General features: G+C 44.0%; 1 protein-coding gene across 8 annotated transcripts in view; it reads left to right on the forward strand.

Annotated features, from left to right (window-relative positions):
• The window catches only part of SH3PXD2A (SH3 and PX domains 2A), a 378650-nt gene extending 356815 nt beyond the window's left edge, over window positions 1-21835 (forward strand). For all 8 annotated transcript variants that reach the window (XM_060241731.1, XM_060241733.1, XM_060241732.1 and 5 more), the window contains 4 exons: window positions 4825-5159; window positions 12530-12579; window positions 17467-17586; window positions 17710-21835. In XM_060241731.1, the coding sequence (XP_060097714.1) occupies window positions 4825-5159; window positions 12530-12579; window positions 17467-17586; window positions 17710-19605 (2401 nt within the window). In that variant the 3' untranslated portion in view covers window positions 19606-21835. The remainder of the gene's footprint in view (window positions 1-4824; window positions 5160-12529; window positions 12580-17466; window positions 17587-17709) is intronic.
• The last annotated feature ends 302 nt before the right edge of the window (window positions 21836-22137 follow it).

The following is a 22137-nucleotide window of genomic DNA, read 5'->3' on the forward strand; positions in this document are numbered from 1 at the left end:
GCATCATTCGCCTACACCCACCAATCAAACAAGTTCTACCCACCTGGAGCCTGTCCCTAGTCCTGAGCCAACTCATGAAACCACCCTTCGAGCCCATGGCCTCCATCCCACTACACCTGCTGTCATGGAAGACGGCACTACTTACGGCCCTCACCACAGGCAAGAGGGCCAGTGACATCTGCGCATTCAGAGCAGACCCACCGTATACGATATTTCATAACAGTACGGTGGTCCTCCGACCTGACCCGACCTTCCTACCCAAGGTCGTCTCTACCTTTCACCTAGGAAGACAGTCCACTATACCAGCCTTCTTCCAGCACCCCGCGGACGCGGGACAAAGGGCACTCCACAACCTGGATGCACGGAGAGCCCTAGCCTTCTACATAGACAGAACCCGCCAAATCCGTAAAGACCCTAGACTCTTTGTCACCTACGCTACCCATAATAAGGGCAGCAGAATATCTACTCAGAGACTCTCCAAATGGATTGTTGCTGCCATCGAACTCTGTTACCAGCTGGCAAAACAACCAATCCCTCAACATATACGAGCCCACTCAACCAGAGCCGTGGCTACCTCGTCTGCCTTCATGAAAGGCATCCCTATAGAGGACATATGCGCTGCAGCCGTCTGGTCCTCCACATCTACCTTCGCCTCGCACTACGCTCTCGACGTCCGTGCCCGGCGAGATGCCTCCTTCGGACAAGCAGTGCTACGATCGATCTTCGACTAACCACTGTGAGTACCACTATCATTACGTTACGCTCTAACCCTTCATGTTCTTACAGGTCCAGCACCCACCTCCGAAGAAATGGCTCGCTAATCACCCATATGTGTGAATGCACAGAGACCACGAAGAAGATGGACAGGTTTCTTACCTGTAACTGGTGATCTTCGAGTGGTCATCTGTGCAATCACACAGACCCACCCAGCCTTCCCCGCTGCTGGAAGCTAGTAAGCACAGTTATTTCCACCTATCCGGCGGCGGGAAGAAACTGAGTGGCTAAGCACCTCCCCCTTGTCCAGGCATGCGCAGTAGCTGTCTCCTCCCAGGACAAGTGGGAGGCGCGCCAGATCTACGATCAAGATTGCTTTGAACTCTCCGAGGTCGGGGCCAATCCTGCGGATTACCCATATGTGTGATTGCACAGATGACCACTCGAAGATCACCAGTTACAGGTAAGAAACCTGTCCTTTTCAGGCAATATAGTGTTGAATACCAGTTGGTGAGGGGGCAAGTAACAACAAGAGGAGAGGCTGCTGTGTGTAGGCTGTGTTAATAGACTGTCCCAGAGTCATCTGGTTGGACATTATGTGAATTGGCATGCTGAATTGGATGGGCCTTTGATCTAGCAGACTGCTTTTATGTTCTTGCCTATCAGTTATAGTATTAGTGAGATGTAAATAGCAGAGAGTAGACTAGACAACACCACAAAATGGGAGGTATATCTTCCTTTGGCAGGTTATGCTGGAGGGCTGTGGCTGATGGGAGTTGTAGGCAAAAAACATCTGGAGAGTAGTTGTCCACCCCTGCTGTAGAAGACAACAATAGCAGAGCACCAACTCTGGATTGCATTGTTGGTAAACTAGCTCAAGGCACGATAGCCCTCATGAATGTGCTCCAGAGGACAGTTATGTTATTAATTCTTAAAATGATAAAATTAACAGAATCCTTTAATTTGTTGTCTACTCTTAAGACAGAATCCCTTAATTTGTTGTCTACTCTTCTCTGCTGACATGAATGCAACTGGGGGCAAGGAGGTATGGAAGATAATGGTTAGGTTGGGCAATTGGGGCTGGGGGGCTGAGTGGGGATTGGCACTTGGAACAACATTAGTAAAACAAATTGAGTCTGTTATAACAATGTGTTTAAACCCTACTTAAATAATATGACTTAAGCATTGAATGTACATGAAGTGCTGACTTTCAATGAGAATTGTGTGAGTGCTTAACTTTGTACTCTAAGAATTGCTCCTGTTTTTCAGCTGTTGCTTTATCCAGCTTCCTCCAAGTGCCCATTTCACAGCCCATGAATATTGATCTTTCAAGGGTCAGCACTGTCACACTGGCTGTCAGAAATTCTCTAGGGCCTCAGGCAGAGGTCTTTCACATTAACTGCTATGTGATTCTTTTAACTGAAGATGCCAGAGTTTGAGCCTAGGACTTTCTGCATGCAAAGCAGATGTTCTACCAATTTACTGTGCCCCTTGAGCATGTCAGTTACAGAAACTCATGACAGATTCACCTGAGATTTCACTGGGGGGGGGGGGGGAGTAATTTGTGCCCTCCAGATCAAACTAGTTTATTAGAAATAATGGAACTGAATTTGTTACTGTTAAATCCAGGGCTACAGATACATTTGTCAAACTTGATTCAAGTACCACAGAAAGAGGCAACGCTAATAATTAAGCAAATAGATTCCACCTTAAAATCTTTTAACATTTACCTTCTTAGCTATGATATTTTCCAAAATTCATGGTTCTGTGCTGATACTTGCTTCCCTTCCCCATTCTCCCTTCCTGGTTTGTTTCTCTCTGGAGTAATTCCAGTATTCTGAAGCTGGAAAGCAGATGTTAAAGGGGGTGGGGAAACAAATACTCAGACTACTAGGCAAGTTTGACTCTTTTGTTATGATTTGAATATAATTTTTTTCACTACACAGCATAACACGAATAGACCTTTGAGTAGCAACACCCCCCTCCTCAGTATGCATGCACATAGGCCCGTAGTAGTAGTAGAAGGAGAGGAGGTGGTGGAGATTGGATTTATGTCCTGCCTTCAGTACTTGAAGGAGTCTCAGAGCAGTTTACAATCTCTTTTCCCTTCCCCTTTCCACAACAGACACCCTGTGAGGTAGGTGGGGCTGAGAGAGCTCTGACAGAAACTGCTCTTGAAAGGAACAGGTCTGTGAGAACCTGTGACTGACTCTAGGTCACATCAACAGTTGCATGTAGAGGAGTGGGGAATCAAACCTAGTTTTCCCAGATAAGAGTCCATGCACTTATCCACTACACCAAACGGGCTCTGATTGTATTGTGGTCTTCACTTAATCAAAATGGTGTTACATTCACCCTGCTGTAAGTAGGAGTTACTGGCATTACTGAGATCCTGAACTGATGTCTAACACCTCACAAATCCAGCCACATAACTGGGCTGTTCGACAGCACAATCAGTTTTGTGTTCTTGAATGAAATGGCCATAGTCTCTTACTAAAGCCTGAATAATACCTCTTGTCATGACTGGGAAGGTAACAATAAGTCATCAACTAAAGTGGCTTTAACTGATAAACCATGGTTTTTATAACTGCAAAATGCTGATGGAGCTTCATTGTCTGTTGCCAGATTTTCACAGTATAGACACAGTATGGGCAGTCCACAAGCCTGTCTTGCAAAAGAAATGGTACAATCTGTTGTAAATCCCAGAACTGCAAGTAAAAAAATAGCTGACTAGGGTTAATCATGGAGTTTTCCTTAGAACAGTGTACCGGTATTCTTTTGGGGGTAGAGCCCTTGCTCTGAAACACGAATGTACCTGTGTACCAGTACCAGAAGTTTCATGACCTCAGTTAGCAGCCGAGTCAATAGCTAAGACCCCAGGTGGCAATTTACCCAAGCTAAGTGCTTGAAATTGTATTCAACTTTGTTCCACTGAATATTGTTATTTTGATTTTGTTGAAGTGTTTGTTTGTCTTGCAGACCACCATATTTTTCTTAATGTTCAGCCCATGTGGAAAGATGCTTGACAGTTTATAGACATAACTAGACATAACTTTACCATTACCAGTGCATCTGCTTGCACTGCTGAAGAAATTAGCTGCTTTTCAGGTTGAATGCTCTAATTTAAACTGAAAAAGTGAATTACCTGTCCAACATGTACTAGAAATGCATATGAAACCTCTGGAACACCAGTACTTTTTCATCTCTTGATTTCATTGTGGACTTGGGGAGTGTACCAGATAGCACAGTAGGAACCAGCAGTGGTCTTTGCATAACAGTTTAAAAATCACCCCTGTGGAGTGTGGATTACCAAGATGCCACATTAATCCTTGAGGTAAGGAAAAACAGGGTCCTTCAAATTTTTCTGTTCTCTAGAATACACGTGATACCTGGGAAGACCTTTTTAAACTGGGGCAGTAACAGGTCCATCTTCCATTTAACCAAGGCCAGTATCATGTGCTGCTGGAGCTCTTGAATAGTGGAAGATTTATGCAAGTAATTGCTCTCTCATCCATCCACTAGAGCAAGATCAGATCCTAGCTAGCATCATGTGGGTTGAAAACAATGCCAGAGTCTAGCCGTTCTGAAGTTTCTTTTGTGAGCTGGAGGGTTACAATCCTTCCCCAGCTAGACTACTGTCCTCCTTTTGTGCATTGTTAATGAACCTTGCAGTCTTTGGATAGAGAACAAGAAAATCTGGCCACTATAGTGTTTTGCTTTTGTTCTGAACAGTTATTTGAAATAATTTCTTGGCACTCATTAGAGAGGTACTCACAAGGTATCTTGTAGTTAGTCCGTAGCATGCTTTGTCTATACATCGCTAAAGAAGTAAAAATTTCCTAGTCTTCAGAATTTGATGTTCTGTTTGTGAGAAAAGAATGAGAGGAATCTGGGTGTACTGGTAATTAACCATGGGTAACAGTTTTGAAAATGGTTTTTTCCCCACAACTTCAACAGGTTCAATGGCATACATGGTCTCCTGCAATACAACCTGTCCTCACAACAATACCATGCAGGAACTTGGGCTGAGAGAGTGACTGGTTCTTGTTTATGGCTTATCCTTCTTTTGAGATGCAAAGTACTAAATGTGGTATCTTTTCTTACTTTCAGATATTTAGGCAAGGAGGGCTGGGCTCCAGCATCGTATCTCAAGAAAATAAAAGATGATCTTTCATCTAGGAAAAAAAACTTAACAGGACCAGTGGAAATTATAGGAAACATCATGGAAATCAGCAACCTGTTGAACAAGAAATCCTCAAGTGACAAGGAAACACAGTCAGAAATTGAAACTGCAGAATCCCACATTTCTAAGAAGGAAATTAGCTTGCCCATCTTATGCAATGATTCCAATGGTAATGCCATGATGGCTCAAGACAAGCAGGTCCCAAAACTGGCACAAGGATCTCCTGCCATAGCACGGATTGCACCTCAAAGAGCTCAAATAAGTAAGCTCACAGTTGACTTCTTGTTGTACTATGGCTTATTTCTCATGCCTGTTTATTGCAGGGACTGATTACAGCAGCCAAAGTGCAAGGAAGGTACTGATTCTAATCTTGGTCCAAGGGTATAGTTAGAAGATCCATGATGCTTGCTAAAATTAAGACACCTTATGTACTCTCACTATGTTCTATGATGGCAAGTTATGAATACAACAGGACAAATTTAAACAGTAGAAATTTTAACCCAGTAAGGCAGCTTGCTAGTACAACATGTGAATACAATTTATGTCAATCCATTTTTGCAAATAGTGATGGATAGAAGGAATCCTGTAGTTCTTAAGTCTCTTTCCAGTAACATTCCATGCAGTAAAAATCCCTTGAAGCATCCTTTATGCACAAACCACATTACTGGATTTTTGGGACCGCGACTGGCAATATGATTGTGGCACCTCATAATGACCACTGACTGTTCTACCAGTTTAATTTATGGTCTCGTGTGGGCTTTACCTTAAAGTGAAATTGACATCAACTGCTCTGTTAAGTTTTTGGATGTAGAAGAACCATGTGGGATTTGGAATGGTTGTTGTTAGTAAATGTTAGGGTTTCTGCCTCCTCCAGATATCAACTGATGTAACTGGCTTTTTCTTAGTCCATCCAGAATAGAACAGATGTGGGAGTATACCATTGTTTAGCAGTTATTGCTATGCTTTCCAGGACTCATTTGCCCCCCAAGTCGGAATAAAGAGTCAGACGCAAGGTATTGGGTATAACTAAGGGCCACTTTATTTAAGTTTAAGTAATAAACAGCAAGGGCTAACTGAAACTGTTTCTTGGTCAGGGCCAGGGGTCTCAACAGACACCTCCCCTTTCATTCCACAGTCGAGGAACCCAGCCCCCAGCCGAAGCTATACGCCACAGCTCCTGCCAGGTCAGCTCAGCAAGAAGGCAATCCCCAGAGGATCCGTCCACTAGATGCACGTCTCAATGCAAGGCACCCTCCAGTACTGAAGCTGCGGCCTGGTCAGGGCCAGAGGTCTTAACAAACCCCTCCCCTGCCATTCAACGGGCGAGGGACCCGGCCACCAGACACATGTCTCAATGGAAGGCCCCCTCCAGTTGAGCCTTAAAGGACGTTCTGCATTCTCCCACCCCAGGTCATTGAACTCCAAGGTTGATCCTGCCAGACCCCTAACCCCCCAAGAGGGAAAGCTTTATGGTCTGCCCCTAGCCACACAGTACCATAAGCACAGTAAAACCTGCCACCACTAAGGCCAAACCTCTGCTTAAACCTTAGCACCCACCAGAAGGCCCAATGCCACCCACAGCTCTTGCCGAATGCTTCTCAAGAAAAGCATATTACCCTTTTCAGAGAGATCCCCCATCACCTCTGTAGAGGTAAGGGAATTTAAGAGAAATACCCAGATGGGGCAGGTAGTAGCCCAATCCCCCCCGCCTTCTAAGGCTTTCCTAATCTTCTAGTTAGCCTTGTAACAGGCCCTCTCAATGTCTGCAGGGTCCCAAACACCATGGCAAACAAGGCGGGGAATCATAGCTGACCCTATTATAATGGTCCCAGGCCATCTCTCCTTATTGGCCCTAACATCATCCCTGGCCTGCAAGGCCAACACCTTGCCTTTTAATAGTCTGAGATCATTCCCACCGAGGTGAATAATTAAAAACTGGAGAGGCGGGCCAGCATTTTTGCGGAATAACAATGGCATCAGGCCAAGCCTATGAAGAACCCACGCCCACACCACTCAATAGTGACCCATTGGTTGAGTCCCAGCTAAGAGCTGACCAAAGTTCTCTGAGCCTGATGTGCAGCCCAAAACACATAACTGTGTCCACAGACGAGAACTCGGCTCCTCTGGCCAGGAACACCAGCATCTAAAAAGAAAAAACAGTCAAACTAGAAACAGTAACCATAAAATTCATGTTACAAACCACACAAAGTTAGGGATTAAGTTAGGGAACTAAAGCAGCTTAGCTAAAGCCCAAGAAGTCACAACCCAAAACTGATGTTTTGTCAGTGGACTGCCATTGAGATGACAAAAATCCATCCCTAGGACCGCGTACTGCCAAATAGGCAGCCAAAGCAGAAACAGGACACAAGTCCTGCTCCAAGCATGTGCCCAGCTCCAAAACGGTTCCCCTGTGACACCAGTCAGTCTTAGAGCATTGAACGGTAGTGCCCGCCTTAATCTCCACTAACCACAGGACCTGTGGCAACAAAGCACTACCAGAAACATCATTTCACGAGCGGGCCACTAGCTCACAGACTCTGAGGGCCCCAAAGAAGGCAACCAAGGAAGCAGCATGAAACAGGGTGGATTCAAAATAGAATGCATACACTGTGCCCCAAACCCCCTTCAAGCCCCTAAGAATCAAAGGGGAAATAGGCTTCCTAGCATCAGGATTAGGCCTGGCCTCTCTAGCCCAGCCCTCCAGCATCTTCCACAGAAGACCCTAATGCCTTACTAGCAAAAGCCAGAGCAAACAGGCACCCCCTAATGGATTGCACAGCCCATCCCTTACCTTTTAAAGAAAAACAGTAGTGGAGCAACTGCTCCACCGGGAGGGGCCGAACAATGTGATACCCTACCCCTAACGTAAGTCTTCCTGGTGCTGTGCACTATGGCTAGGCCTATCACTCTGCAGGCTTCAGCTCTCCAATCAGCCACAGCTCTGGGGGCATTTGCGCCAGCTCTCGATCAGCTTCTGGGGCCAGCTGATGACATCTCTCCATCTGTTCACGAGAGAGAGCTTCAGTCACCACATTATTCACCCCAGTATGTTAAGCCACAGACAACACAGAGTGAAGGCCCACACCTATTTCATAACCCATTGAGATTTGGATAAAAGGGAATTAATGACATATACCACTGCCATGTTATCACATCAAAAATGAATTGTGCGAATGGCCATATAACTCCCCCACAACCAAACAGCAACGAGAATGGGAAAGAACTCAAGAAACATAAGATCTTGGTTCACACCCGCCTGAACCCATGAATCTGGCCATATATCTGTTCACCAATGTCTGCAAAAATAAAGACCCAGCAGCGTCAGACATGACCTGAAGCTCTGCTTCAAGTTTCATGTCTGCCCTCCAAAATGAAATCCCATTAAAAGACTCCAAAAACTCCTGCAGCCAGATGGAGAGGGATAAAGAGGTCCCACCTTTATCGGACTGGGCCCCTATTCCAGCTTGGTAATTACCTCCACCCCCCAGTCCTGCTTCTTTTGGTCCTTATGTGGCTGGGCAGTTGCTAAAGAAGTGAGAGCCACCCCACATAGGGCATTTATTTATTTATTTATTTAGAGATTTATATCCCGCGCTTCCCACCAGGTGGCTCAGGGCGGCTTACAACATATAAAAACTGACATAAAAATATAAAATTATGCATAAAAATTAGACATTCCATAATGTACATAATTAAAATCTAAACATTCACATAGTTATGTACTTAAAACATTCAAGACATACGGCGGTCTTGCATTCATGCCTGTACTGGCAACCCTTCCCACTGCACACTCCCTGGGACCCAAACTCCCAGCAAAGCAAGCGGGGCTGAACCGCCTGCCCTGCCGAACTGCAGAAAGAAGATGAAGAAGTCACAGATGTCCTGGCAACCAAATGGCCACTATCAGAGCGGTCACTCAAGTTTGGTTGCGCATGGGACAAGACCTGGAGCCAAAGCTGCTGGTGGATGTGGTCTCACTGTAGGGAAGGGTATAAGGCAGCCCGCTTTCGGAACTCCTAGTCATACTGGAGCCAAGTGGGCCCATTAACATTGTATACTCCTTATAAATAATATCCACATACTGGATCAGTGAAGCACCCCTCCAAGGCTGAGAGCATGCTATCAAACCACCATATATGAAAAACCCAGGAAGCCAATTGATCCAGGTCCTGTCCACTGTCTGCTTTTTCAACTTCTCTTTCTCCTTATTGTCTAAATCGTCTTGTCTTTCTTCTCCAGGTCATGGTACAGGAGGGAAAAGATAACCACATATTCACCCTGTAAATTCTTATATTTTGTTGCAGGCAACAAATGATCACCTAAGGGTAAAGCTAAGTCCCCAAAAGGCAATGCAGTAAAAGGGAGGGGCAGACCCATAAGAAGCACTCAAAGGAGAAGAAAAGGCTCATCCCCCCAACATGGGACCTGGCATACCTTGCTGCCTAGCTGCTGGCCAAGCCCCGTAGGGGCCAAAATGTCTGGCTGGCCAAGACCCAGCTTGCCATGTACCCATGCCAGGAGAGGGGAAGGTACCAGAAGCCCCTGTGGCAACACTTGCCACCGCTGCAGCGGCAGGGCCCCATGGGCCCCATGGCCAAGCCAGCCCAGGGTATGAATGCATAGTGTTTACAGCCTTACCCTCCAATCCAACCAATACCAATGCTGACCCTGTTCCAGCATCCATATGAAGTGGACTGGTACCCCAGTCTGAGCCATCGGACCCCCAGGCTCCTCCAGAGGCATTTCCAGCAGACCTGCCCTCAAGGATAGACAACCTGGTTAAAATATCCGCTTGAAACATAGCTTTAGGATTTTCCCCAACATCTGAGCCCTGTGGGGGAGAAATGCCAGATGCCTGCTCCAACGCCCAAAGCCGTTGCAAAATAGCTGCATTAACCCCGTCATCACCCTCATCATCTGTAAAAGCCCTGCTTATACTGAATCAGACCCTCAGCCATCAAAGTCAGTATTGTCTACTCAGACTGGCAGCAGCTCTCCATGGTCCCAAGTTGGGGGTTTTCACACCTACTTGCCTGGACCCTTTTAGTTGGAGATGCCGGGGATTGAACTTGGGACCTTCTGCTTACCAAGCAGATGCTCTACCACTAAGCCACCATCTCTCTCCAATAAGATCAAGGTGGGGCCGGCCTTTTAGGCTGGGCCTTAGGGACCTAATTACCCTTAGATCCTCCCATCCCTTTCCTACCTGACACATTGCAATACCAAGTAAGAATAAGGCCACACAAAAGCATAAAAATGGCCCCTGCTAGACAACACCTAAAATGGCCACCTGAATAACAAAGGCCACAAGAAACCTGATACTGGCTACAGCCAAAATGGCCCTACCTCTACAGTGCTTAAAATGACTGCCTTCCTTCTCATGAAGAAAGTCACAAGGGGAGCAAAAATGGCTGCCCCACCCCAGCTTAGCCTACGAGCGACAAAGTATGACTCTCCAAAAAAGAAACCTAAGATCCCTTAATACTAAGGGAAGGGATGTTCACTGTCCACCCTTTTACAAACTGCAATGATAAAGCAAACATTTGAGGGGGGGGGGAAGAGAGCGAGGAAAACTCCAGGCTATGAAACAGCCTAAAAGACCCCCAAATACCTCCTTAAACTACCCTGATAGGTGATTAAACTCAAATTGGGCGGGGGGGCAAGGAGGGGAGAGTCACAACAGGCCATCCAAAGGAGATCCTCTTCCTCCTCTCTGATCATGCTGCATTCAGCATGGGCCAAACACCAGGCCCGATGTCCTGACCTGCGCTGCCAGCACCGCCGCACCCAAAGCCAGCCAGGGACAGACCACCTAAAGAGCTCCCGGCCAGCCTTATCAGGACCCTGATCTCCCTGCAAAGCAACACAGCTGAAATTGACATGGCTGAAGAGGAGCAAGCTAAGGCACTCCTCCCGGCCTTATCAGGGCCTGGATCTCCCGCAACTGACGCGGCTGAGAAGAAGTGAGGCAAGGTGCTTTCCCTGGTCTTATCAGGGCCCTGATCAAAAATCCCGGCCCAAAACTGACACACTCAGCAGCAAATAACGTGGCTGAAAAGAAGCGAGGAAGGCACTCCCTCCCGGTCTTATCAGCGCCCGCTCAAAACTCCTGGCCCGAAAGTGACACGATCAGTAAGGAGCGACTCAAAAGCACTCCTGCTCTGCTGATCGTCTGTCGAAGACTGAGGTAGGGGGCGGACGGTGCTGCCGTTACAGCAGCAAGCTCCACCCCCTTGGAATCGCGTCCAAACAAGCAGCAGAAGTCCTCCCTTTTCCTTCCAGGGAGGCAAAGACATCCCTGCAGCCAAGCAGCGATGCTGCTGGCTGCTAGAGATGAATACTGTCCAATTCCCTATCTAATGTTCAATGACAGGCCCCTAGTTTAATGCCCATCTGCAAAAACTATAAATTTTATAAACATTGTGATTGATTGAAGGATCTGTGGCACACTGAGCATTACAGCACTGTTTTGGGCAAGGTGCTTAAGGCCCTCTACTGTCCAGAAAGTATACTGCTTTTTAAAAGTTCTGCCTGTGAGCTTCACGCTTTTTTGCAAAACATGCCAGTAAAGTTCAGGTTTTCACCTGTAACTGGATGGATATCTCAGCAATCTTTAGAATTTTATATGCCTTCAGGGCTGAAAGGAATCACTTCTGTTCAGTGGCATCAATTCAGGGGCAAGCTGAACATGACATTAGGAGTTCTGTGACAGGCACTGTCAAGAATTGCCACTTTATCAATTTCTGAGGTCCTGACCACTGTGTGGGTAGCAAAATCCACAGAAAGGGGACAGCCAGGATTGGAAATGCACATTCTGCAAGCCCTCCCAAAACCTTCCAGATTTGAAAAAACAGCAACAAAAATTCAATTTAAAAAAAAAATAAAGACGCAGTAGCCCAGTATGCAAGAAAAAAAAAATCTTAATAGTAAGTCTGCATATGCACACACATTGATGGCAAGGGCATGAAACAACCGCTAGAGTTCTGATACTGTTTTGGGTTGCTGTAGCAGCCTTAATGGCTGGTGAGGCTCCCACCTCAAAAATCAGTGCTAGGCAGGGGTCATTTTGTAGAAAAATAGGTGGTGGAGTTCACCCAGGGAATGTTATGCATCTGCACATACTATTCAATGGACAAGGAGGTGGAACTCTTAGAAGGAGGAGATGGAACTCTCATAAAGGTTCAGGAGCAGCACTTCTGTGAGCTCCCACTGAATTCGAGGCCTGGTGCTAGGACAAGGAGAAGAAAACACTGAGCTGTGGCAGGGGGGAGGGACAGCAAAGATGAAAGGGGGGAAGCAGCAGCAAGCAGAAGGCAGGCACAATGGTAACTAAGAACAAGGGGAGAAAAAGTAAGAGTATATTTCTTTATAAAGGGCAACTGCATCGGATCCTAATCTGCACCGGGTGAAGAAGGGCGTAACTCTTTTCCTGACCTAGTAGCTCTCCAGAACTGCTGTTTACCCCATTAAGATAGTTTGACCCATGCAGCTGATATATGGAAAGAAATCACTTGGGACATGAAACTCCCCTGCATTATGTGCATCCCAGATCCTTAATGTCTGAAAAGAATGTTGGTATTTTGATTAACATGGTCTATTTAAATGTGGAATTCCTCCTCCCTTCCTCACTAGGCTCTCCCAATCTGAGAACAAGGCCTCCCCCCAGAAGAGAATCCAGTTTGGTGAGTACTGACTTTTTCTGCCACTTATGGCACTAACAGATATTTTTACTCAAGTAATTTGCACAAAACACTTCCTTATATTCTAAGTGAGAGAATCTTCAACATATGTCATTATAGATGTGATGCTGATTCGGGGACTTGTTTAGCACACTAAAGGGGTAATGATTTATAGGCCTGCCCTACTGGAACTAAAGTTCATGAAAGAACAAAACAAAAGATTCTGAATAGCTTGGGAAAAAAAGCCATAGGTGATACTTCCCACACTTCTAACCCTCTTTGCATGCACAATGGCCCTTCATTAATTATGGAAATCTAAATGGAAAAATAAGATTGTGTGCATCTCGGCTGGTTGTTGTGGTGAGGCATATTACCAATACTGCCGTGGAAACTTCACTCTAGATATCTTTTACATAAATGACTTCATATAAAACAGTACTAGAGCAGGATGTGAAGAAAATTAATGAATAACTGATATAGTAACTTGAATACTAAGACACTTACATGCTCCATGTTGTATATGGTCAAAATTTAAAATATTATTAGACTAGGGATAAGGCCTGTTGTGAAGAAAAATATAATGGGCTCTAGAAAGAGGCCCCCGCACCCTTGGTATCTTCCTACCCACCAAAATGAAGGCATTCAGTCCCCCCTCCCTCACCTCAAGGAGAGCTGATCTGCCATCTGGAGAGCAGTTGTAATATAGAGTGATCACCAGTCCTTATCTGGAGATTGGCAAAAATGGTTCCCCAGGAATTTCCTATCCCGGAGTTGGCAACCTTATCTCCTTCCCTTTATCTGCCCCTCTGACTTCAGCTTTCCATCACTTCCCCCTCCCTGCTGCCTCTACATAGGAAAAAGACAGTCTTTCTCCATGGGGGGGGGGGGGGGACAAAGAAGGTTACATCAATTTCCTCTCTCTCCTTTGATCTGCACCACAACCCTGCAAGGTAGGTAAGGCTGGAAGTATGTGACTGGTTCAAAATCACTCAGTAAGCTTCCACAGCAAGAACCTGGGTCTGGCAGACCCCACTCTGAAGCCCTGATTCTTATGCCCTCCCCAAACTCCACCACAGAATCTCCAGGGATTTCCCACCAACCTGGAACTGGCAGCCGTAGTCAGGACTGGCCCCAGTGAGTTCTCCCTCAGAGAACTTTAGTGATACCTTTCAGACCAACTCTCTCTGATAGCGTTGACTTCAATCTCTCTCTCGCTTTCCTTCTCTGTTTCTCTGTATCTGGCCTACTGTGACAGAACACCATTTTCACCCCTGTCACTGGGTGTTTCCTTCCCAGAGGAGGATAGGGAGGAGTCCTCAGTCAATCAAGGGAGTCCTCAGCCAAATGAGAAAAAGCCTTCCCTCTACTTCCCTCCCTCAGCCAATTGTGGGACGGCTTTCTCTTTGGCTGATTCCCTCTTCCTCCATCCCTCAGCCAGTGAAAGGAAGGCTTTCTTTCTGTCCTCTGCAAAGCATGTGACAGGCAGCATAGCCAATGGGAGAGTAGGGAAAGGCAGCAACTGCCAGAACCAAGGTTGGATGCCTTTTACTGTCATAATCAGCTTGGCTGGCTAGCGACAGCCACTCGGATGGGAGACAGAAGTAGAGCCAACCAATGAGTTCTCTCTCAAAGGCCAAAATAGAACTTGAAACAACCTTCCCCACTGGCTTCTGCTGAGAGAAAAGCTTGGGGGTTTTTTACTAAGAGAAGCAACATCAGTTGCCTACAAGCAGCCACTGCCTAGCAGTTTCCCCAGAGGATCAATCCTAATCTGTCCTGGGGCCGTCAGTGGGTGGGGGAGAGCAGAGTCAGACAGTGTGACACAAGAGCAGTTGATTGATGGTTTGATGGGCCAAAGGTTGATGCACCACAGTCCCATCCAGTTCTAGCCTATGAGAGAGCTCGGATTTGCTAAGACAAAAGGGGAAATATACTGTATATTAAAAAATGTGGGTTTTTCATCTGGAGGATCACTTACATTGGGTCCATTCTTGAGGATTAAATGTTACATTACAGTTTAAACTTTAAAAAATGAAATATCAAACTGTAGAAGTCTGCAGTATAAAATTCTGCCTTCTGCTGACAGGACTGGAATAGGTGGACCAATGTACTACTTACTCTTATTGATAGCTGTTCGAAGGTCTCAAAATGTCTTCCCCAGCGCTTGAGATCCTTTAACTGGAGATGTTTAGGATTTATCCAGCACCTTTCTGCACACAAAACATGTAATTTCATTGTGAATCTTTGCCTTGACAATTCTGACTTTACCTCAAGACCAGACAAGTGTTCTAGCCCTACCGTACCTCCTGTAATTTGGAGGATTAGATCTGATGCCTCTGTTGCTTTTACCTATAGAATTTTGTGAGGTAAGAAGCTGTGATTAATTTATACCTCACTTAAAGCCATCAGCTGCTGTGAGGAAAATGAAACTTAATCCTTAGTGACTGTGATGACTTTTTAGCAGAGACCAGGTGGCAGACATGTCTCTTAATGATAAATCACAAATGCTAACAGGACTAAATCCACTAATCTAAGAACTCTTATGTTAGTTCCTTGGATTACAATAAGTCTCTCAGTGGTGGTTTTTGAGCCTGCCCTGTTAGTTTAAAACTCATTCCATAGTATGGGTGCATTTAATTAAGTATAGTTACTATACAGAAGAAGCCTTCTGTAGGAAACCCTGTTCAAAGTGAATGAAGGGTATAAAGTAGCAATGCATAATTGATTTGCTCTGATATATCCATTAATTGGTGAAACTGAGCAAAGCCTGGAATGAATAGGATATTTCACATGTATAAATGAAACACATCAAATTTTCATGCTTTTAAGAGCTCCACTGTGTGACTTTAAGTTTATGAATAGGAATTAACATAGGCAACTTAACTTTTACTAATTCCAGTTTATTTTCAGAGCTGAATAAATGAAATGGACGTGCAGTTGAATTGCAATATTACATTAAGTTCCTATTTCTTTTCAATAAAATATATACATTTTTAAATATTACATCTACCACATGGAGAATGAGTGTGTTTTCTAAGAAACAACACTCATTCTCCAAATTCAAGTACATCAGTGGAATCCATACAAATTCCCTTGCCCCAAACCCTGGGAAGCAAGCAATAAAAACCAATAGATTTCTGTGTAGAAATCAGCTCCACTACCAGCAAAAAAGGATGCTAGGAGGAAAGAAAACTTCCCAGAATTGCAGTCAATCCTATAACAAGTTTGGGCCACACTGGTTCTATTTTTGTTGCTTACCTATTGGCTGTTGTTCCATCTGATTCCCATGATCCTCTAGAGTTATAGCACATTAACCACAAATAACTTCTCATCACAGTCTTTATTACTCTGAATGGTCTGCCTTTAGTTGTACTACTCCAGTGTGATTGGCTATGGGATTTTAGGCAGAAGGTTTACATTGTCCCTGCAGTATGCACAATATATTCAGATAAATATCAGATGTTACTGCTATTTTTTGTGAAATAAGTTAGAACTGAAAAGATTGGCTCAGGAAATGGACTGAAAATGTCTTGCCTTTTTTTTGGAACCTAAACCAGTCTAGGAATGGCCATCACCTGGATAGCAGAAGATGTGTGAACTCCCTCTAAGATCATTTATACCTCTTTAAGATCAGTTTATTTATACCTCACCTTTTTCCACAGTGTGGATCCAAAATGGCTTTATACCATTCTTTTCTCCTCCATTGTATGCTCACAAGAACAATCCTGTGAAATAGGTTAGGCTGAGAGTCTGTAACTGGTCTAAGATCATTCAGCAAGCTTCCATGGCACAGCGAGGATTCAAACCTGGGTCTCCATATCCTCCTCTGACCATTACGCAACATTGGCTCCTTTAAAACCAGAGTGCAAAAAAGAACACACAGAGGTAGAAATTATTAAGATTGCTCATCTCATCTGAATGGTCAGAAGTGAGTTAGAAAGTGAACAGTAAAAAGATGGGGTTCTTCATGAGCATGAAGCTTATAGTAAGTAACTGCCATTTTATATGTGGGAATGACTTCATCAGAAAAAGTGTTACTGGATTACATTGAATAAATATGGGGAAACAGCACAGCTCAGTGACAGGGAAAAGATCTTGGTTTGTAACCTTGGAGCACTGCTGCCAGAGGTGGACCAATGGCATGACTTTGTATAAAGGAGCTTCATATGTTCCATCTAGCCCAACATATTTTTTCCAGCTTTAACAGAGGTTATATAGTCTTGTCGTAGTATATTTCTGAGGAGTGGGTAGATGTTGAAGACAGAGCTGTAAGTGTCCACTCCAGAATGTGGAAAAAGAGAAACTCACACAGGTCTTTCCACCTAGTCTTATGTCTAGTGTAAAATCATAGAACTGGGCTAGATATAGATGGGTATATGGGTGCAGGGAAAGCTTACCAGCTTTCACACAACTCTTGGCACCTGCATGTATTTTGAGAGATCCATCTGTTATTTCAAGTATCTTGGTTTTGGAGGAAAGCTAAAAAACGGACCTGTAGCTTCTGGAAGCATCAGGACCTGCTGAATTATGTGGATTTCACTACAAGCATTTCAGTATTGAGTTCAATAAGAGCTGACCATAGCTTAGATGGTCCCTTTCCCTGCCCCCTGATCCACTGTGTTTTGTATTACAGACTTCCTCTACAATATCCAACCCTAAACCTTATACACATGAAATGTCCTTAACTTCCCAGTCAAACCATACATGAAGAAGTTTGGACATACATATATATTGTCCATGTATGTAATGGTTCATGAAGTCTGAGTAGCAGGATGGAGGTATTTATCCATCTCTGCTTTCTCTCAGAGCAAGCCATTGTCTAAAAATTAACATTAGGTCCTCTTTTCCCCATCAGTACTCCAATTTTAAACTAATATTTTCTTGTGACAGGGTTTCCAGCTACCTAAACCCCCGGAGCCACCATCAGTGGAGGTTGAATACTACACTATTGCAGAGTTTCAGTCTTGTATTTCTGATGGGATAAGCTTTCATGGAGGACAAAAGGCAGAGGTGAGCCTGGAAATGAAAACACAAATAAGTGATGGGTTGCTTGCTTGTAGAATATCATCTGAATAAAAAGAATTGTATAGCATTGTTTTTTCTAAGTAATAATCTTATTTGATCATCCTTTAGGTTATTGACAAGAACTCTGGTGGCTGGTGGTACGTGCAGATTGGGGAGAAAGAAGGCTGGGCTCCAGCATCCTATATTGATAAAAGGAAGAAGCCTAATTTAAATAGGCGAACTAGTACTTTAACTCGACCCAAAGTCCCTCCTCCAGCACCTCCCAGTAAGCAAAAAGACACTGATGAAGGAACATCTGCTGGAATCATAACTTCTGGAGATACCCAGGATTCCACAAACAAGCAAAAATATGAAGAACCAGAATATGATGTGCCTGCTTTTGGCGTTGACTCAGAATCTGAGCTGAGCCAGGGAGAAGACGGAAGCCTGGAGAGAGGCATGCACCAACTACTTAAGCTTTCCCCTGTGTCATCTCTCCAAAGGGCAAACTCAAGTGTTGGAGAATCATCTGAGGATGTGGCTCATGAAGAAGAGACTATATATGAAAATGAAGGATTCCGACCATACATAGAAGATGGTCTGTCAAGCAAAGAGTCTAGTGGTGATTCTGATTCTCAAAGAAGTTCATCGGTATCTTCAATTCAAAGAAATTCACCATGTTCTGTTTCTCCCAAGTCCTCACTTCTGAAGCCCAAAAGTGACAAAGGCATTCAGCCAAACCTTGGGAAGCCCAGCTATTCCAGAAATGAGGAAACAAAGCCAAGGTCAGCCTCAGACGCTGGTTTAAGTAGTGTGTCTAAATTGGGCCTAAAGAGGGATCTGGGGGAGAGTGTATCTAGCAGAGCAAAACCAATGGTGAGGCCTAAACCTTTTCTGAACAAAGCAGACTCTCAGAGTCAAGAAAGGATGGACATTAGCACTTTACGCCATCAGCTAAGGCCCACTGGACAGCTTAGAGGTGGACTTAAGGGTTCTAGAAGTGAGGAATCTGAAAGCCCACCATATACAGCTTCTGGAAATCCAGAAGAGTCCTTCAGAAGAAGCTCTGCAGATCTCATTACAATTCCTCCCCATACCATATTCTGCTCAAACCAGCCAGCCAAAACAGAACTTGAAAACAACTCCTTGAAACGTCTCTATATAACTACTGACTCCTACCAGAAAGTTCAAGATTCTGAGATCAGTTTCACAGCAGGCATTGTGGTGGAAGTAGTGGAAAAGCAAACAAGTGGATGGTGGTACTTGAAATATGGAGACCTAGAAGGATGGGCTCCTTCTCAATATTTAATGCCCTGTGATAACCAGCAGAAAGAAACCACATCCAATGAGACCAACATTGCACTGGCCAAGAACAGAAGAAATGAAAGCAAATCCAATAGCTTGGAGAAGATAGAGAAGAAGGTCCAAGCACTGAACACAATCAACCAGAGCAAGAGAGCAACACCACCTATTCCCAACAAACCTCCTGGTGGCCTCTCTAAAACATCTGGACCTGTCAAATTGCGAAACGGAGTTAGACAGCTAGCAGTGAGGCCACAATCTGTATTTGCCTCCCCACCACCCAAGGACAGCAACTTGTCTTGTTCCTTGCGTAGAAATGAATCTCTTACTTCCACAGACCACCTGAGGGCAGTACGCCGCAATTCCTCTTTCAGCACTGCCCAGTCACAGATTAGTGATTCTAAGATAAAACAAGCTGATCGGTTGGGCTCTGAGGCATCTGAAACCACTTCATACCTTCCTACTGAACGAAATGGAATCCCAGTGTCAACAGTCAGGCCAAAACCCATTGAAAAATCCCAGTTCATTCACAATAATTTAAAAGATCTCTATATCTCCATTGCAGATTATGAGGGTGATGAAGAAACTGCTGGATTTCAGGAAGGTGTCTGCATGGAGGTACTGGAAAGAAACCCAAATGGCTGGTGGTACTGTCAGATCATGGATGGTGGGAAACCTTTTAAAGGATGGGTGCCCTCAAACTATTTAGAGAAGAAGAATTAAAACGACAATGTCTTTAAATTCCCTAATTTATACTTTTCTACTACATACTTATGGAAGCAAAGAAAGATACAGTTATGTATTTCATGTTGCTTTGTCATGTATACAAGGGACATTCAAACTGTACTTTGCTTGGATCATATAAGTTGGCCATGTTTTGAAGGGATGTGATGCATGAAGGGTTGGCTGCTTCAGCAAATATCAAGAAAAGGCAGCTGGAATGAATACCTTTTTTGAGAAGTGAAGTCTTTTGCAAACCATGTGCAATGGAGTACATTATCCCACCATCCTGTTGTAATAATAGGAAACCAATTGTGTGCCTTTCTCAGTATATTTTTGAACCTAGGTGGCCACTAGGGAATGTTAAGGAGTTGGTGCCAAACCTGGACATGCTAAAAATTGCAGCTTGTTGATTTTCTTCCACATGGAGTCTGTAAGTATTTCCAAGCTGTGGATGTTTTCCCAATATGTATTTCAAGAGTGCAACAGAGTAGGTGATGAAACTAATCCAACCCAGTCCTCAACTATGACACCCTTCTTGGCATATTATTGTTTGAAGACTCGAAGCCTTTTCACTGTGCATTATTGGTATCTGACTTGTTCCATATTTTTCCATTAATACTTCATTTCTCTCTCTTCCCTTCAACCCTCCATAGCATTTATAGAGCTATTCTCTTGTGGTATCCTGTGACAGCTAGTTCAGTTTTTCTGTCAAGAAGGGTCAAAACTTTTTGCAATTTGAAATGTACCAAAGTCATATGTGGTTTCTAGGTGTTCATGAACACACTAAAATGATGCTTTGTGCACACTTCTTGTGCTTATTGATTGGTTTTGTGTTTAGGTTCTTCTGGACAACCAGCATTGATACTTCATTTATAATGGGTCTCATGCTCCATTGCTAATTGAGATCTTTTTAGATTTCCCTAGTTGAACTGTGCAGTGGGAAAGCTCTATACAAAGTTGTGGGATGTACATTGTCCATAGTTCAGAAGAGGAAGCCATGGTTGCATGAATCTCTTTCCTATACCAAGACCCGGTGGGTTTGGCTGACTGGCTACATAACCTTAGCTAAAGGGAAGGGTTTCTTGGCCATCCTTATCTTCCTTTTCTTCCTTGTTGAACAGAGCATAGAGTCAGAAGATTTCTCCTTAGTGTGACTCTCCTGTTGCTTGTATGAGGTTCCTAAAGCCATCTATATTCCTGTCCTTCAATCATAAATTCTGAGAGGCTCCCAGTCCCAGCTGTCACAGATGAAAGGCAGGTCTTTTGACTGGAAAACTAAGCTGACACTCTTTGCACTGTGGTAGCAATAGCTTCTTCAGGATCGCATCCCCTTGGGGTTATTGGAATGGAGTCCAGTGATCTGCATGTCCACTGTATGAAAGTGAGAGCTGAGCCTGGCATCTAAATTTTTCTTTTCACAATGCAATCTAGCACCTAGGATGTATCACATAAATAAAATTTCAAGTGATTGAATTATCCCTGAGTTTCAGTTAAAGCTCTGGAATTTACTTCTACATTTGCAGTCCAAACCCCACATTGCTAGAGTTTCCCATTCTTTTCGATAAAGAATGCATAGAGAAATTGAATCCTCGCTGTACATGCAGAACATTTCATTTCTTAAAAAGGAAAATGAGATATATCGTTTCTGTATCACAGCCTTCCACAACCTATCAACCATTCCTGAATGATACTGAAAATACTGGATTGGTTATGCCCACACCTCAGAAGAAGGAGGAGCTCACACAGTGTATGAGACATTTTCAGACTGCAGCTTTTTCATTTGGCAGAGAAGTATCAATGTTTACAAAGAAGTGTGGAAGGAGAAGAAGCTATGGATTTTTATTCTCTACACCATCTTTGTATATCTGGGGAATATCTATGTTTTGAATCACCACCGCCCCCCAAAAAAGAAAACTATAGCAAATATTCACTTCAACATTGATACTATATTGGGAGGAAAGCACCTGAGTTTTTCACACAGAGTGGAAATTGCATGAGTGCGCCATTAGGTGGAGAATGTTGCTAAGCATAAAGTATATGGTCTCCCATTTTGTTCTCTCTCACTCAGTTTCCTTCCTAATTTATTTATGATTTCAAGATATGATACTTTGTGGTGCAACGTGAACAAGACTAAAACCACTGGGGAAAAGGCTTGGAGTGCAAAAATGTATTTATTTTGATGTGGCTTCAAACATCTGCTCTTAAATAAACCCTTTATCTATAAAAGAAACTTCAGAAGACCTTGTTTAAGAACACTGGAGGTCAGATGAGAGCTTGATGTTCTGTCTTTAGGGTCATCACTTTGTGTACTGAGGGAAGAACATCTATTGGGTTTTACTGTAACTGACACAATATGCAGCTCTCTTGTCTTCTATCAATTGCTTATTCCTGTTAACACATTTGAAGATAAAATGATAGGAAGATTTTAATTAGCGCAAACTAAGGTTTTGTTCCAAAGACTTCAGCATACTATGAAGAGGGATATTTTGTTTGATTCCCCCATCACACAATTTGCATACTTATATTAAAATT

Source organism: Heteronotia binoei, chromosome 6, assembly GCF_032191835.1.
Source record: "Heteronotia binoei isolate CCM8104 ecotype False Entrance Well chromosome 6, APGP_CSIRO_Hbin_v1, whole genome shotgun sequence".
NCBI classification, from domain to species: Eukaryota; Metazoa; Chordata; class Lepidosauria; order Squamata; family Gekkonidae; genus Heteronotia; species Heteronotia binoei.